Source organism: Nerophis ophidion, linkage group LG02 (assembly GCF_033978795.1).
Source record: "Nerophis ophidion isolate RoL-2023_Sa linkage group LG02, RoL_Noph_v1.0, whole genome shotgun sequence".
Taxonomy (NCBI): Eukaryota; Metazoa; Chordata; class Actinopteri; order Syngnathiformes; family Syngnathidae; genus Nerophis; species Nerophis ophidion.
Window position 1 is genome coordinate 32302877 of NC_084612.1, and position 16735 is coordinate 32319611.

The following is a 16735-nucleotide window of genomic DNA, read 5'->3' on the forward strand; positions in this document are numbered from 1 at the left end:
CTTGAAGAACTGTCTCCAGCTGCAGTCCACTCTTTGTGGATCTCCCCCACATTTTTGAATCGGTTTTGTTTGACAATCCTCTCCAGGGCGCGGTTATCCCTCTTGCTTGTACACTTTTTTCTACCACATCTTTGTCTTCCCTTCGCCTCGCTATTAATGTGCTTGGAGACAGAGCTCTCGGAACATCCAACCTCTTTGGCAATGACCTTTTGTGTCTTGCCCTCCTTCTTTAAAAGTATCAATGGTCATCTTTTGGACAGTTGAAATGTATCAGTCTGTTTAGAATGAATGTATACATTCTACAAGTTTGACTTTCTAAATGGAATTAATGAAATAAATCAACTTTTTCATGATATTCTAATAATATGACCAGCACCTGTAAGCGGGTAGATGAAACAGATGCCCACCCGATAGAGTCTGTGTTTTGTCTAAGGTTTCTTCCCAAATGGAGTGTTTCCTTGTCTTTGTCCCCAAATTACTTGATAATGTGGGTGCCAGGTGGTTCTCTAATATGATTGTGGTTCTAGACCTGCAGTGTGTGTTTAAGTGCCTTTAAGTTCCATCCATCCATTTTCTAGCGCTTGTCCCTCTCGGGGTCGCGGGAGTGCTGGAGCATATCCCAGCTGCACCCAAGCAGAAAGCAGGGTAAACCCTGGACAAGTCGCCACCTCGTCACATGGCCAACACATACAGACAGACAACATTCATACTCACATTCACACACTAGTACCAGTGTAATGGAAAAACAAGTTGCCTTTAAATTGAAGCTGTTATCATATATATCTGATTTATGATACAATATAAAAACAATTAAAAGGTCACCTCTTGCTGGGATGCGGACCGACAGGACAATCACATATTCCCCTTTACATGAAGAATTAATCACAATCCTCACCAAGGGTATAAGAAAAGTTGCTGCAACTAGCAGCTTTTTCGCCATCTCAGGGGCTTTCAATATCAACCAGCCTCTCAGTCCATGACCACGTTTGTCTATTACCAGGTAAAAGATGCATGAATTATAATCTAGAATTAACTTCTACCAAGTTTTAGACGAAGAAGAAGCAGCCGCCGGCTCAGTCTGTCAACAATAGCAGCGTAAGGTAGCATTAGCGCACTGCGATCAATGCGCCGTTAAAATATGCTTTCTGCATTAGCGCTTATAATAACAATATCGCTCGTATTTGGTTAATTTTCATCCCACAAAATTTAAATGGAGTATTGTTGGTAGGGCTGTCCCGGTACCAAAATGTATTGCGATACCTTGATAATATTCAAATGCGGATAATGAATAAATTTAATTTTAACAAAAAATCTTGCGATACATTAAACATATGGTTCTTATTGCAATCAAAAAACAATTTTAGAGGCGTAGGAGGCCACGGGGAAGACCCAGGACACGTTGGGAAGACTATGTCTCCCGGCTGGCCTGGGAACGCCTCGGGATCCCCCGGGAAGAGCTAGACGAAGTGGCTGGGGAGAGGGAAGTCTGGGCTTCCCTGCTTAGGCTGCTGCCCCCGCGACCCGACCTCGGATAAGCGGAAGAAGATGGATGGAGGATTAAAAAAATAAGAGGCATTAAACACATTGGGCTTTTCTTCCAGCACTATCTAGGATTAGAATCAAAATCAGAAATACATTATTAATCCCGGAGGGGAAAATAAGATTTTCAGCACAATCAAATTCAAGATCAGACAAACATTACAGGGAGACAGAACAGGATTGCTGACGATAGGTTGGAAAAGCATAAAAAGCTTTACTGACAATATATTAAATGCTTCATGATTTATGGTTGAAATGCTTGCCTATAAAGAAAAATAAAATCATTATTTAATACTAAAAATATTAGGAGCGAAATATTCAAAATGAGGCTTCACGGTGGCAGAGGGGTTAGTGCGTCTGCCTCACAATACGAAGGTCCTGCAGTCCTGGGTTCAAATCCAAGCTCGGGATCTTTCTGTGTGGAGTTTGTATGTTCTCCCCGTGAATGCGTGGGTTCCCTCCGGGTACTCCGGCTTCCTCCCACTTCCAAAGACATGCACCTGGGGATAGGTTGATTGGCAACACTAAATTGGCCCTAGTGTGTGAATGTGAGTGTGAATGTTGTCTGTCTATCTGTGTTGGCCCTGCGATGAGGTAGCGACTTGTCCAGGGTGTACCCCGCCTTCCGCCCGATTGTAGCTGAGATAGGCGCCAGCGCCCCCCGCGACCCCAAAAAAAGGGAATAAGCGGTAGAAAACGGATGGATGGATATTCAAAATGGCTGGCTGAATTTGTGGCGTTTTGTGAGGTTTAGACTGTATTTTCACATACTTTGTGGATTGTAAATACAATGATGGATACAATGAAACACAATTAAGCATATAAGACTTGACATAAAAAGCAGCTTCTTACCTGATGTTTCATGAAATGTTGCATGTACATGTGACTGCTTCTCAATACTTTGAGACAGAAAGGACACAAGAGGTCTTTTGTGTTTTCATGAACAGTTCGGAAATGTGTCTCCACGTCTGAGAAAAAGGAGGACCTATAATTGCACACCTGGAGAAAAGATAAAAAGCGTATAATAAACAGCATCACAATATGAAGCTCATGCAACAATGATTTGCCAGGAAGCTGCTGACCTGACAGACATAAGGCATCTCCCCAGGCTTATGGTTGTCTTTCATATGCTCCAGCAGCACTTGCTCGGACTCGAACGCCAGCTCACATATCTTGCAATTGGCTGAAGAAGGAAATAGAAGTTCAAACGCGTCACATCGAGGGTTGCATAAACCTGCAGCTGAAAAGGCCACGATGTGACATACTGGTGGATTCGATGGGGCTGTGAGCGCTCTCGATGTGGCACTGCAGCTGGAATGGAGTCAGGTACTGGCGATAGCAATGCTGGCAAGTTGTGTGGCTCTCCCAGCTCTCATTGCTCTGCTTCTCCAGCTCAAGGTGGTGTTTCATGTGGTTCATGAACCTGCAACATAAGGTGTGACACACGAGTCACCTGAATGCTCACAAATCTATAATGTGCCAAATTAAAGATAATACAGTCCGACCTTATTTTACAAACTTTTCGCTTAACCAACCACAGACCAAATAAAAATATGCTTCTGTGTACAAATGTTTCATGCACCCACTTTTTATTTTATATTCTTAATCATTGTAATGACTTTACTTTTAAAGATAAGGAGTTTTGTGATTTCATATTGTGAGTGTACCAAAGGGCTAGTGACAGTGTGTGTCTGTAGAGCGGCTGTTTAGGAGGACAGTTCCTCTTGTTGTTTTTGCTTGTTAATAAATAGAAAATTGATCCATCAAACCGTTATGTTATTTGATATAGAGTACTGAATAGTGGTTTGTATTATGTTCAAAATATACTAAAATATGGACTTTTGTCAAAGTTGTAACCCATTATTCATGTTTACATTGTATCTTATTGAGAAAAATGTTCAATATACAAACTTTTATATTTACAAAAATAAGTACATTTCGTAAATCAGGGTTCCACTGTGTAGTAAAATCAAGGGTGTTTTGTTGGCTACAGGTCCCAAAATAATGATTCTCCATTCACCACACCCATTTAATAACACAGTAAGGGATAGTGTGGCTCAGACGGTACAGCAAATGTGCCAGAAAATTGAGGGTCCCAGGCCCCCGCCGTTGTGTCCTTGGGCAAGGCACGTCACCCACCTTGCTCCCAGTTCCGCTCACACTGGTGTATGAATGTGAGTGAATGTTTGGTGGTGGTCGGGGGGGCTGAAGGTGCAAATTGGCAGCCACACTTCCGTTAGTCTAGCCCAGAACAGCTGTGGCTACAAATGTAGCTTACCACCACTAAAATGTGAAGTGAATGAATGATGGGTACACAGTTCTCTGTCTAGTGCTTTGAATGTCTAGAAAAGTGCTGTAAAATCTGATCCATTAATAATATTACCCTCATGAAACAAGGCCTATTTTTCAGTCTGTGCATTTTACTACATCAGCACCCCCAGTAGAATATGGATGACCAGTGACCTGCAGGGTTAGAGTGCAATTGAGGTACAAATGTGCTTCCCTGTTAAAAACCTCAAGCACCTATACCTTCACAAAGGGTCCTTAGCAGCATTAGTTCGAGACTGCAAAAAAAACCCAGCATATCTTCTTAAGGTATAGTACCAAAAAAATTAAACAGGATATACTTTAGAGCAATGGTCTCCAACCTTTTTGGTCCACGCTTGATAATTTGTCCCGCGTCCCGGGGCGGGGATTCTTTTTTTGTTTGTTTTGGGTTTTTTTGTCATGAAAAAGGGAGGTTTTTTTGGGTTGGTGCACTAATTGTAAGTGTATCTTGTGTTTTTTATGTTGATTTAATAAAATAAAAAAAATATATAAAAAAAATATAAAAAATTCTTCTGAGGCCCAGTACCAATCGAGGCCGGTGGTTGGGGGACCACTGCTTTAGAATAGTGAACGTACAGCTTGTATAGCAATATAAATGTACTGTTGATGAAATGAGTAAATACTCTGACATTACAGTCTAAACAACTGGCAACACAAGCAGGTACCTAGACCTGCAGTAGTTTCTTTCTCAGCATTGTTTTTTTCCCGGGTGAGGAAGTAGTTTTCCTCAGTAAACACATTAACATACCTGATATTGCTCTTGAGAACTTTCATACAGCTTTGACACTTGAAAGTGGTGTTACTTCTTTGTAGAGACGTTTTGTCAGGTTGCCCGTCAGCTTGGCCATAGTAAAAATCTGAGACCAGCATGATAAGTTTATGTGTGACCATGCTATTGGCTAGTGAAATGTTAGTGTCCATTCTGACCAGGCAGCTCTGGAACAGACATTGTTAAAGTAAACGAGTGTTAAGAATACAATTTTTTTATATTTCAACAATGACAAACTAACAACATGCATACTTACAGTCATATGATGATTCAGGGCCTCCTGCTGATAGAATTCTTCTTGACAATTTGGGCATTTTTTCTTTGATGTACCATTTTCCACTGGCTTAGTTGTGTTTGATTGCCCTACTGTACAAAAAAGCATTGACTCAAATATAGTCAGAAACTATTAGTGCTATTAATGTTAGTTTAGTTTTTTCTCCTTAAGCTACTCCCTTTAAGCCCTTTGTACCACAGTTTGAGTTGTGGCATTAGAAAATAATGCAATTCTGTGAATACAACTTACCAACATCAACTTTAATTTTCTTAATAATGTTGACCATCTGCTCTTGTGGCAACACTCGTTTCATCGTGTTTTTTTCTGTACGATACCCCAAAATAAAATAAAAATCAAATAAGCGGACAGATTAACAGGGATTGCCAATCCAATGTGATAGCTTCCAAAAGCGCACCTGTGTTTACACTGTTAGCCTGCACAGGCATGGTGATGGTCTGCAGAGAATTGGCCTGGCTGACCTGCAGCAGATTGGATTTGGCTGAGTAAACAGCGGGGCTCTGAACATTAGCCAATGTTACAACATTGCTGGTGATTTGCTGCACGTGAGGCCGATGGACAACACCAGGTATCGTCGTGACAGGGGTGACTCGCTGGAGTAGCTGCTTCTGCTGACCAGCTGAAATGCACAAAATGTAAACGCTTAAAAGCACATTTAAAACTAAAGCAATTATCATTTTACTTCGACAACTCTACCTGGTACGATGGTAAATTTTGTCCCAGGAGGATACTGTTTCCCAAGGGTGGCAATTAGGTTACTGTTGTTAGTTAACTGCGGGGACGTAACAATGAAGCCCTTGGGAAAAAAAAAAAAAACATGTCAAAATATATAATATTAATTACACAAGTTCCTTGGAAAATATGTAATAGTTTTAATTTCAATACCTGATTGTTGACAATAACAGGCCGTGGAGTCAGGGTTGTGAGATTGGCTACACTAGTACCAGTGATGGCATTTCCAGCAATTTTCAATGGTAACATAATAGATGAGGAGCTCAGGGTAGGCTGAGTAGCAGGAACAGACTTTGCATCATGCTTTCTAACATTGTCCTTTGAACGAGGCGCAGCAATAGAGTCACTATTGTGTTCCTTTTTGGCTGTAAAACATGTTACAAGAAAAAAAACTCAGATAAATATTTCACGATGGGAACAATAATAATGGCTGAGTATGTAGAGAAAACTTCAATATCAATAATTCACAAACAGATGATAGCAAACTAATGTCATTGCAATTGGATTGCATAAAAACTATCCCAAACATTTTTTATAACACCAAAGTAAAATTCTACTTAAATGTGTGCACATACGCAGCACTCCAACAAAAATGGGCTCGTCGTCATCCTCAATTAACTGCTCTGAAGCTGCTTTCTGCCATGGCTCCAGCTCTTCTTCCACACATTCCATAAAAAGCTCAGACATGTTGGATCTACAACACAAATTGACACCATTTTTAATGAAAATCACTAGGAAAGAAGAAACAGCAAATCAAGTCCAGTGTTTCCAATGCATTCATTGACTTGTGAGGCCCGTCAGTACAGAGTGGAAATCAGCAGACTGGCCTAACCGTAAAACAAAAGCGATCAATACTTATTACTACAGAGTGTGGTGACTATACCTGTAAATTGAAATGTATTTGTTGTTTTAAGTCAATTTTGTTATGTTAAAATTTTATTTTGTTAACTGTACAAGTTTAAGACAATCACATAATTAATTTTCGTTAGCTTGTCAATGGATCCGGATAGCCATTGCATGTTGGCATTAAGCTAGCGGCTAAGCTACCAGTAGGTTGCCAAAACTTTCTTTGTAGCTTGCCAAAGGATTTGGGAAATGGGACGTATTACTATGCACAGCTGTCTAAAACAGCCGCTATATACTGACCAAGTGATCAAGGGATTTCAACGGCACTTCAACGCAAACAAGTACTTTCACACAGAATAGTTTAAGCAACTGGGAATCAGTTCTCAATATTCCCTAACCATGATTGATCTAACACGGCACAACTAGGAATGTAACAATATGAAAAGTTCATATCACGATTATTATTATTATTACTGTATTCATTAGAGGTGGTAAAAATGATCGTTTCTACAATCCATCACGATTAGAGCATAAGCGATTCATGAATCGATGCACAAATGTCAAACATTGATTATTTATGTACGTTAAAGTAATACAGATGGTTCTTAAATGCAACATTAATGTGGATGTTCTCTAGACAAAAAATTTAAGTCAAGTTGTAACAGTGGGAGAACCATTAGCTAAAAGTCTTTTAATGTTATGTGTTAGCGCAGACAAACGAAGGGGAAGAAGATGACAAGTTTATTCCAGCTGCGACGCTAAGGTAGTTTGAATGGGAAGTAGTGAAACAGGAAAAGAATAAATGCTTTGTACACTTCAACAGAAGGTTAAAAGAAACTGTGTTTTAGAAAAGCGTAACCATGTAAGGAGAGGAAATTAGTAACTAGATTAATAAGTCAAGAGAGACAGTAATATCCACAAAGTACGGCAACACCAGCCATAGATATGAGCAGATTGACAGCACGTCTTTGAGTTGCGGGTTTGTGGCGACTGGGGCAAAAATTCCAAAACATTCTTTGGTTTTAGAAGGTTCTGCATTTGACCCATCGTCTCTTGATGAGCGGCGGGCAGCCATCATGTAGTGCCCGGGACCGTGCCCGGGACCGTACCTGGCTCATCGTGATTTAGCTTCTCGGCCGGTGAAGCGTTCGTGTGAGGGCAACCCAGAAAGCAGTGACCATGGTGGAGGAAGAGCAATGTGAACCAGGAACTTTCTTGTTATTGCACAACCCGCTCTCAATAATAACATAAGCTATATTACGAATATACGATATTATGTTCCTCTTTGCAGCACCTCTCAAACTCCATCAGGTTGGATAGGAAGAGTCAATGTTTAGATGTTAAATCAAATTCAAGTCTGGACTCTGGCTGGGCCACTCAAGGACATTTACAGAGTTGTCCTGAAGCCATTCCTTTGATATTTTGTGCATAGGGTCATTGTCCTGCTGAAAGATGGGCCGCCGCCCCAGTCTGAGTTCAAAAGCAGGTTTTTTTCCAGTATGTCCCTGTATATTGCTGCATTCATCTTTTACTCTGTCCTAGGGCTGGGCGATATGGCCTATTAATATCTCGATATTTTTAGGCCATGTCACGATACACAATATATATCTCGCTATTTTGTCTATAATGCATATAATCACACCACTATGATGATTCTGTGTGTCTACATTAAAACATTCTTGATCATACTGCATAATATATGCTCATTTTAAACTTTCATGCAGAGAGGAAAATCACAACTATGTCCAATTTTCTCCAGTGCTTTCAATACTATACAGCCTGGGCTATTAGGTGTGAAGTTGGAGAAGATGCAGGTGGAGGCCCCCTTGGTGTCCTGGGTTGTAGATTACCTGACTGACAGACCACAGTACAGTACATTCGACTGCAGGACTGTGTGTCTGACAGGCTGGTCAGTAACACTGGGGCCCCGCAGGGTACAGTCCTCTCCCCCTTCCTCTTCACCATTTACACCGCCGATTTCCACTATCAGAGTCCGGCCACCTTCAGAAGTTTTCTGATTACTCTGCGATAGTGGGGTGTATTGAGGATGGTGATGATGAGGAATACAGGGCACTAGTGGAGGACTTTGTCACATGGTGTGGAAAGAACCACCTCCAGCTCAATGTGACGAAGACCAAGGAGCTGGTTGTGGACCTGGGAAGGAGGAGGAGTACTCTGGCGACCCCTGTTTCCATCAGGGGGGTCGATGCGGACATGGTTGAGGATTATAAATACCTCGGACTACACTCGACAACAAGCTGAATGGGTCAAAACACGCTGAGGCCCTCTACAAGAAGGGACAGAGCTGCCTCTACTTCCTCAGGAGGCTAGGATCCTTCAACGTCTGTACAAAGATGTTGAAGATGTTCTACGAGTCGGTGGTGGCGAGTGCTTTCTTGTACGCCGCGGCCTGCTGGGGCAGCGGGCTGAGAGTGAGGGACGCAAACAGGCTGGACACGTTGGTTGAGAAGGCCAGTAACGTGGTGGGAGTGGAGCTGAACTCTCTGGCGGTGGTGTCAAAGAGGAGAAGTCTAGCAAAACTCCTACCCATTATGGACAACACCTCCCACCCACTACACTCGGACCTTGCGGAGAGAATGAGCACGTTCAGTGGAAGGCTCAGACTCCCTAAATGTAACACGGAACGACACTGGAGGTCCTTCATACTGACAGCCATCAGACTGTATAATGCATATGTTCCTTCTTGACTGCACTTAAATGTAGAATATATGTAGAATATATTTATATTATTCATATGTTATATATATAATATATGTCATATATTATTTATTATTATTATTGTTTATTGTGAGCTAACTGTGGTGCTGATTTTCCCCCAGGGATCAATAAAGTACTTTCTGTTCTATTCTATTTACCAAAACTGTATTTATTAAACAGTTAAGCAGTGGTATAAAACATTCATGTAATTTCCAAAACAGAAAGTGCAAGGTTGTCAGAGACATTTTAAAACAAGCTATGAGTGCACTTGTGTGCAGGATGTCACTAAGATGACAAATCAAAACAACACCAAATTAAAGTGCACTTTTTGTACAGAACGTCACTACAATATTTTAAAACAAAGTGCACTTTTGTGCATGATGTCACACAAGATATTTCAATAACTGTCAAATAAAAATTATCTGCATAATAGACAGTCAAATAGTGTATGTCCTTCGCTATGTGGTAGGTTACTGCGGACATTCTGTTGTTGACTATTTTTTTTTTCATACGGTGTTGATCTGGAAATGGTCGCTTCGGCATTTTGTGGGTGTGGCACCGGCCGGAGATGTTGACATGCAGAGTTACAAGCACTCCTCATTCTCTAGCGGGTGACTTTTCAAATGATGCTACAAATTAGCAGTGCTGCTACTTTTTGTAGCAACGCTTTTGCCGCATACTTGACATATTACGGTTGTCTGTTCAACATCTTGCCGCTTGAAGCCAAAACACCGCCAGACGATGGACTCTGTGCTGTTTTTTGGGGAATTAATTCTTCCTTTATTTGTTACCAGATTTGCACCTACTTTCTCTCGTATTACCACTCGCACCTGCCACAGCTAACGTTACCCATGCTGCTACCTCTCTGCTCCGGGAGACCGTGTGACGTTGCACGCGTGACAGTATGTGACGTATGTAAGAAGGTGCGCTTGTTTTATGTCTCTGTGAGAAGAAGAGACAAGATAGCGTGAGAAAAGCCTGTAGTATAAGCCGATTCATACCAAAGATTATAAAAATGGGACCCATTACTTCCCTGCTTGGCACTCCGCATAAATGTTTGGAATTGGGGGTTAAATCACCAAAAATGATTCCCGGGCGCGGCATCGCTGCTGCCCACTGCTCCCCTCACCTCCCAGGGGGTGATCAAAGGTGATGGGTCAAATGCAGAGAATAATTTCGCCACACCTAGTGTGTGTGTGACAATCATTGGTACTTTAACTTTATTTAACGCATAAATAAGGCGCAGCGTATCTTGGGTGCAGGCATGGTAAAAAACATGCGCTAGCTTAAAAAATACAATAGCATGCATGGACACTGTTTTAAATTTGCAGCAGGAGCAAAGCAGAGTTTGGTTGTAATTTATTGACGTATTTATCAATGTACTCACATTATTTTTTGATCAATTCTCATTCACAAATCCATCAAAGTCCTCATCTTCTGTGTCTGAAATGAACAGCTGGGCAAGTTCTCCATTAAACACGCCAGATTCCCTCAACTCATTTTCAAAGTCCAGGGTTTCCCACAAATTCATTTTTTTTTTGGCTTTTGACTTGCTCGACCGCTCATAAAAGCAATGGGACTCTGTCTGTGAATGGAGCTTGTAGTTACGTATTATATAAATATGTATATAAATATGTACATAAAGTGTTGTAATTATATTCCAACTCCGCGTTCTTCTTGGTCATCGCCGCCGCCTAAAATGCTTAATTGTGTTTCATTGTATCGATCAAACCAGTATTTTTCAACCTGTTTGGAGTCAAGGTAGGGCTGAGTGATTAGGCCTTTTTTTAACATCTATTTAATCTCACTAAAACACTTGCTACACAATAGAAAGATAAGGGATTTCCCAGAATTCATCCATCCATCCATCCATCATCTTCCGCTTATCCGAGGTCGGGTCGCGGGGGCAGCAGCCTAAGCAGGGAAGCCCAGACTTCCCTAGCTCCAGCCACTTCGTCTAGCTCTTCCTGGGGGATCCCGAGGCGTTCCCAGGCCAGCCGGGAGACATAGTCTTCCCAACGTGTCCTGGGTCTTCCCCGTGGCCTCCTACCAGCTGGACGTGCCCTAAACACATCCCTAGGGAGGCGTTCGGGTGGCATCCTGACCAGATGCCCGAACCACCTCATCTGGCTCCTCTCGATGTGGAGGAGCAGCGGATTTACGTTGAGCTAATCCCGGATGGCAGAGCTTTTCACCCTATCTCTAAGGGCGAGCCCCGCCACCCGGCGGAGGAAACTCATTTCGGCCGCTTGTACCCGTGATCTTATCCTTTCGGTCATGACCCAAAGCTCATGACCATAGGTGAGGATGGGAACGTAGATCGACCGGTAAATTGAGAGCTTTGCCTTCCGGCTCAGCTCCTTCTTCACCACAACGGATCGATACAACGTCCGCATTACTGAAGACGCCGCACCGATCCGCCTGTCGATCTCACGATCCACTCTTCCCCCACTCGTGAACAAGACTCCTAGGTACTTGAACTCCTCCACTTGGGGCAGGGTCTCCTCCCCAACCCGGAGATGGCACTCCACCCTTTTCCGGGCGAGAACCATGGACTCGGACTTGGAGGTGCTGATTCTCATTCCGGTCGCTTCACACTCGGCTGCGAACCGATCCAGTGAGAGCTGAAGATCCCGGCCAGATGAAGCCATCAGGACTACATCATCTGCAAAAAGCAGAGACCTAATCCCGTGGCCACCAAACCGGAACCCCTCAACGCCTTGGCTGCGCCTAGAAATTCTGTCCATAAAAGTTATGAACAGAATCAGTGACAAAGGACAGCCTTGGCGGAGTCCAACCTTCACTGGAAACGTGTCCGACTTACTGCCAGCAATGCGGACCAAGCTCTGACACTGATCATACAGGGAGCGGACTGCCACAATAAGACATTCCGATACCCCATACTCTCTGAGCACTCCCCACAGGACTTCCCGAGGGACACGGTCGAATGCCTTCTCCAAGTCCACAAAGCACATGTAGACTGGTTGGGCAAACTCCCATGCACCCTCAAGAACCCTGCCGAGAGTATAGAGCTGGTCCACAGTTCCACGACCAGGACGAAAACCACACTGTTCCTCCTGAATCCGAGGTTCGACTATCCGGCGAAGCCTCCTCTCCAGTACACCTGAATAAACCTTACCGGGAAGGCTGAGGAGTGTGATCCCACGATAGTTGGAACACACCTTCCGGTCCCCCTTCTTAAAGAGAGGGACCACCACCCCGGTCTGCCAATCCAGAGGTACCGCCCCCGATGTCCACGCGATGCTGCAGAGTCTTGTCAACCAAGACAGCCCCACAGCATCCAGAGCCTTAAGGAACTCCGGGCGGATTTCATCCACCCCCGGGGCCTTGCCGCCGAGGAGCTTTTTAACTACCTCAGCGACCTCAGCCCCAGAAATAGGAGAGTCCACTACAGATTCCCCAGGCACCGCTTCCTCAAAGAAAGACGTGTTGGTGGGATTGAGGAGGTCTTCGAAGTATTCCCTCCACCGATCCACAACATCCGCAGTCGAAGTCAGCAGAACACCATCCGCACCATACACGGTGTTGATAGTGCACTGCTTCCCCTTCCTGAGGCGCCGTATGGTGGTCCAGAATCGCTTCGAAGCCGTCCGGAAGTCGTTTTCCATGGCTTCCCCGAACTCTTCCCATGTCCGAGTTTTTGCCTCCGCGACCGCTAAAGCTGCACACCGCTTGGCCCGTCGGTACCCGTCCACAGCCTCCGGAGTCCTATGAGCCAAAAGAACCCGATAGGACTCCTTCTTCAGCTTGACGGCATCCCTCACTGCTGGTGTCCACCAACGGGTTCTGGGATTACCGCCACGACAGGCACCAACAACCTTGCGGCCACAGCTCCAATCAGCCGCCTCGACAATAGAGGTTCGGAACATGGTCCACTCGGACTCAATGTCCCGCACCTCCCTCGTGACATGTTCAAAGTTCTCCCGGAGGTGTGAATTGAAACTCTCTCTGACAGGAGACTCTGCCAGACGTTCCCAGCAGACCCTCACAATGCGTTTGGGCCTGCCAGGTCTGTCCGGCATCCTCCCCCACCATCGCAGCCAACTCACCACCAGGTGGTGATCGGTAGAAAGCTCCGCCCCTCTCTTCACCCGAGTGTCCAAAACATAAGGCCGCAAATCCGATGACACAACTACAAAGTCGATCATGGAACTGCGGCCTAGGGTGTCCTGGTGCCAAGTGCACATATGGACACTCTTATGTTTGAACATGGTGTTTGTTATCGACAAACTGTGACGAGCACAAAAGTCCAATAACAAAACACCACTCGGGTTTAGATCCGGGCGACCATTCTTCCCAATCACGCCTCTCCAGGTTTCACTGTCGTTGCCAACATGAGCGTTGAAGTCTCCCAGTAGGACAAAGGAATCACCCGGAGGAGCACTTTCCAGTACTCCCTCGAGTGTACCCAAAAAGGGTGGGTATTCTGAACTGCTGTTTGGTGCGTAAGCACAAACAACAGTCAGGACCCGTCCCCCCACCCGAAGGCGAAGGGAAGCTACCCTCTCGTCCACTGGGTTGAACTCAAACGTACAGGCTTTGAGCCGGGGGGCAACCAGAATTGCCACCCCAGCCCGTCGCCTCTCACTGCCGGCAACGCCAGAGTGGAAGAGGGTCCAGTCCCTCTCGAGAGAACTGGTTCCAGAGCCCTTGCTGTGCGTCGAGGTGAGTCCGACTATATCCAGCCGGAACTTCTCTACCTCGCGCACTAGCTCAGGCTCCTTCCCCCCCAGTGAGGTGACGTTCCACGTCCCAAGAGCTAGCTTCTGTAGCCGAGGATCGGACCGCCAAGTGCCCTGCCTTCGGCTGCCGCCCAGCTCACAATGCACCCGACCTCTATGGCCCCTCCTATGAGTGGTGAGCCCATTTGAGGGATGACCCACGTTGCCTCTTCGGGCTGTGCCCGGCCGGGCCCCATGGGAACAGGCCCGACCACCAGGCGCTCGCCATCGTGCCCCAACTCCGGGCCTGGCTCCAGAGCGGGGCCCCGGTGACCCACGTCCGGGCGAGGGAAATCTGGGTTCATTTCGTTGTAATTCCATAGAAGTCTTTGAGCTGCTCTTTGTCTGATCACTCACCTAGGACCTGTTTGTCTTGGGAGACCCTACCAGGGGGCATGAAAACCCCCAGACAACATAGCTCCTAGGATCATTGGGACACGCAAACTCCTCTACCACGGTAAGGTAGCAGCTCAGAGAGGAATTATCCTAGTAAATGTGTCAAAAAACATCTGAATCCGTTCCAATGCAATCGCCTTTTTTTTTAAACTTTATTTTCATTCTATTTTTTTTTTCAAGTCCTTCGCTATACATATCATCAGCCACAAATCTTTCATCCTCGCTCAAATTAATGGGAAATTGTCGTTTTCTCGGTCCGAACAGCTCTTGCTGCTGGAGGCTCCCATTATAAACAATGTGAGGACGTGAGGAGCCTTCATCCTTGTGACGTCTGCAACTTCCGGTAAAGGCAAAGCTTTTTTATTAGCACCAAAAGTTGCGAACTTTATCGTGGATGTTCTCTACTAAATCCTTTCAGCAAAAATATGGCAATATCGCGAAATGATCAAGTATGACAAATAGAATGGACCTGCTATTCCCATTTAAAGAAAAAAATCTAATTTCAGTAGGCCTTTAAAACATTCTTGTTCATACTGCATTAATATATGCTCATTTTAAACTTTCATGCAGAGAAGGAAATCACAACTAAGTCAATTAACCAAAACTGTATTTATTAAACCAGTGGTCCCCAACCTTTTTGTTGCTGCGGACTGGTCAAAACTCGATAATTTGTCCCGCGGCCCGGCGAGAGGGGTGGGGGGTTCTTTTTTTGGCATGAAAAAGGGAGGTTTTTTGGGTTGGTGCACTAATTGTAAGTGTATCTTGTGTTTTTCATGTTGATTTAATAAAAAAAAGAATTAAAAAAAATTCAAAAAAAAATAAAATAAAATGTAAAAAATTATTCTGCGGCCCGGTACCTTTCGAACTGCGGCCCGTTAGTGGTTGGGGAGCACTGTAGTCAACAGTTATTAGCAGGTGACTTTTCAAATGATGCTACATATTAGCAGTAATGCTACTTTTGGTAGCAACGCTTGTGCCCCACACTTGACAAATTAAAGTTGTCGGTTCGACATCTTCCCACTTGAAGCCGAACCACCGCCAGACAATGGACCTGCAGCTTTTGTTCTTGGGAATTAATTCTTCCTTCATTCGCACCTTCTTTCTCTCGTATTATCACTCGCACGGCTATGCTAGCATCACAGCTAACGTTACCCATGCTGCTACCTCTCTGCTCCACGAGGGTGTATACGTATGTGACGGATGACGTGACAGTATGTGAGAAGGAGACACAAGAAAGAATGAGAAGAGCCTGTAGTGTAATGCCAGCAGCTAAAAGCAACTGTGTAAAAACGTATACTCGAATATCACGATATAGGCATTTTCTATATCGCACATAGACAAACCCGCGATATATCGCGTATATCGCCGAGCCATAAGGCAAGGCACAATTGTGTTCTATGAAAAAATGCAGCGGCACACCACTCCCACCCAACTCCCTCCACATCCCGGATTGTAAATAATTAAAAGTATATACTTTGATGATTAACTTCTGTGATGACTGTATTATGCTGATAGTATATATTTGTACCATGAATTTATTAACGTGGACCCTGACTTAAACAAGTTGAAAAACTTATTCGGGTGTTACCATTTAGTGGTCAATTGTACGGAATATGTACTGTACTGTGCAATCTACTAATAAAAGTTGCAATTAATCAATCAATCAAAACCAGCAGAAAACATTAAAAATGTAAACTCTGTATTTGATATTGACAGTAAAAAGTAATTGTTGCGATTATTGGATATGAATTCAAACCATAACCAACCATGCATCACTATAGCTCGTTTCAAATTAAGTGTCACGGCCTGTCACATCACGCCGTGACTTACAGTATTTGGAATTTTTTGCCATTTGCCTGTGTGTAGCGTCTTGCGCTCCTATTTTGGTGGCTTTTCCTGTTTTGTTGGCATTTTACTGTGGCAGTTTCATGTCTTCCTTTGAGCACTATTCCCCGCACCTGCTTTGTTTTAGCAATCAAGACTATTTCAGTTGTGCGGACCTAGCCTTCTTTGTGTGGACATCGTTGATTGTCAGGTCATGTACGGATGTACTTTGTGGACGCCGTCTGCTCCTCACACTAAGTCTTTGCTGTTGTCTAGCATTCTTTTTTTGTTTACATTGTAGCCTGTTCAGATCGAAACTAATTTGATCATATTTATTCACTCGTAAATTTTATAAGTCTTTGTGTCACACATCAGATATATGCAGGGTTTGTACACCTTTTCCATAGCCAAATTCAAGCACTTTCAAGATCAATTTTCCAGCTTTTTCTAGTACCCTTCTAAAGGCAAAAACCGGTGTTAATCAATCCATAGCCTTGTGTTTGAAGGCACCAAATGCTGCCTGTAGAAAAATACAGAAACTCTGCTAAA

At 44.0% G+C, this 16735-nt stretch overlaps 1 protein-coding gene across 3 annotated transcripts in view; it reads right to left on the reverse strand.

Annotated features, from left to right (window-relative positions):
- The window catches only part of znf280d (zinc finger protein 280D), a 52190-nt gene that overhangs the window by 12708 nt on the left and 22747 nt on the right, over positions 1 to 16735 (reverse strand). For 2 of the 3 annotated variants that reach the window (XM_061881837.1, XM_061881854.1), the window contains 10 exons: positions 6236 to 6354; positions 5814 to 6025; positions 5625 to 5724; positions 5326 to 5547; positions 5160 to 5234; positions 4893 to 5002; positions 4616 to 4803; positions 2805 to 2962; positions 2622 to 2722; positions 2392 to 2538 (listed from right to left, as the gene is read on the reverse strand). In XM_061881837.1, the coding sequence (XP_061737821.1) occupies positions 2392 to 2538; positions 2622 to 2722; positions 2805 to 2962; positions 4616 to 4803; positions 4893 to 5002; positions 5160 to 5234; positions 5326 to 5547; positions 5625 to 5724; positions 5814 to 6025; positions 6236 to 6354 (1432 nt within the window). The remainder of the gene's footprint in view (positions 1 to 2391; positions 2539 to 2621; positions 2723 to 2804; positions 2963 to 4615; positions 4804 to 4892; positions 5003 to 5159; positions 5235 to 5325; positions 5548 to 5624; positions 5725 to 5813; positions 6026 to 6235; positions 6355 to 16735) is intronic. The other variant, XM_061881847.1, reaches the window with a different exon arrangement.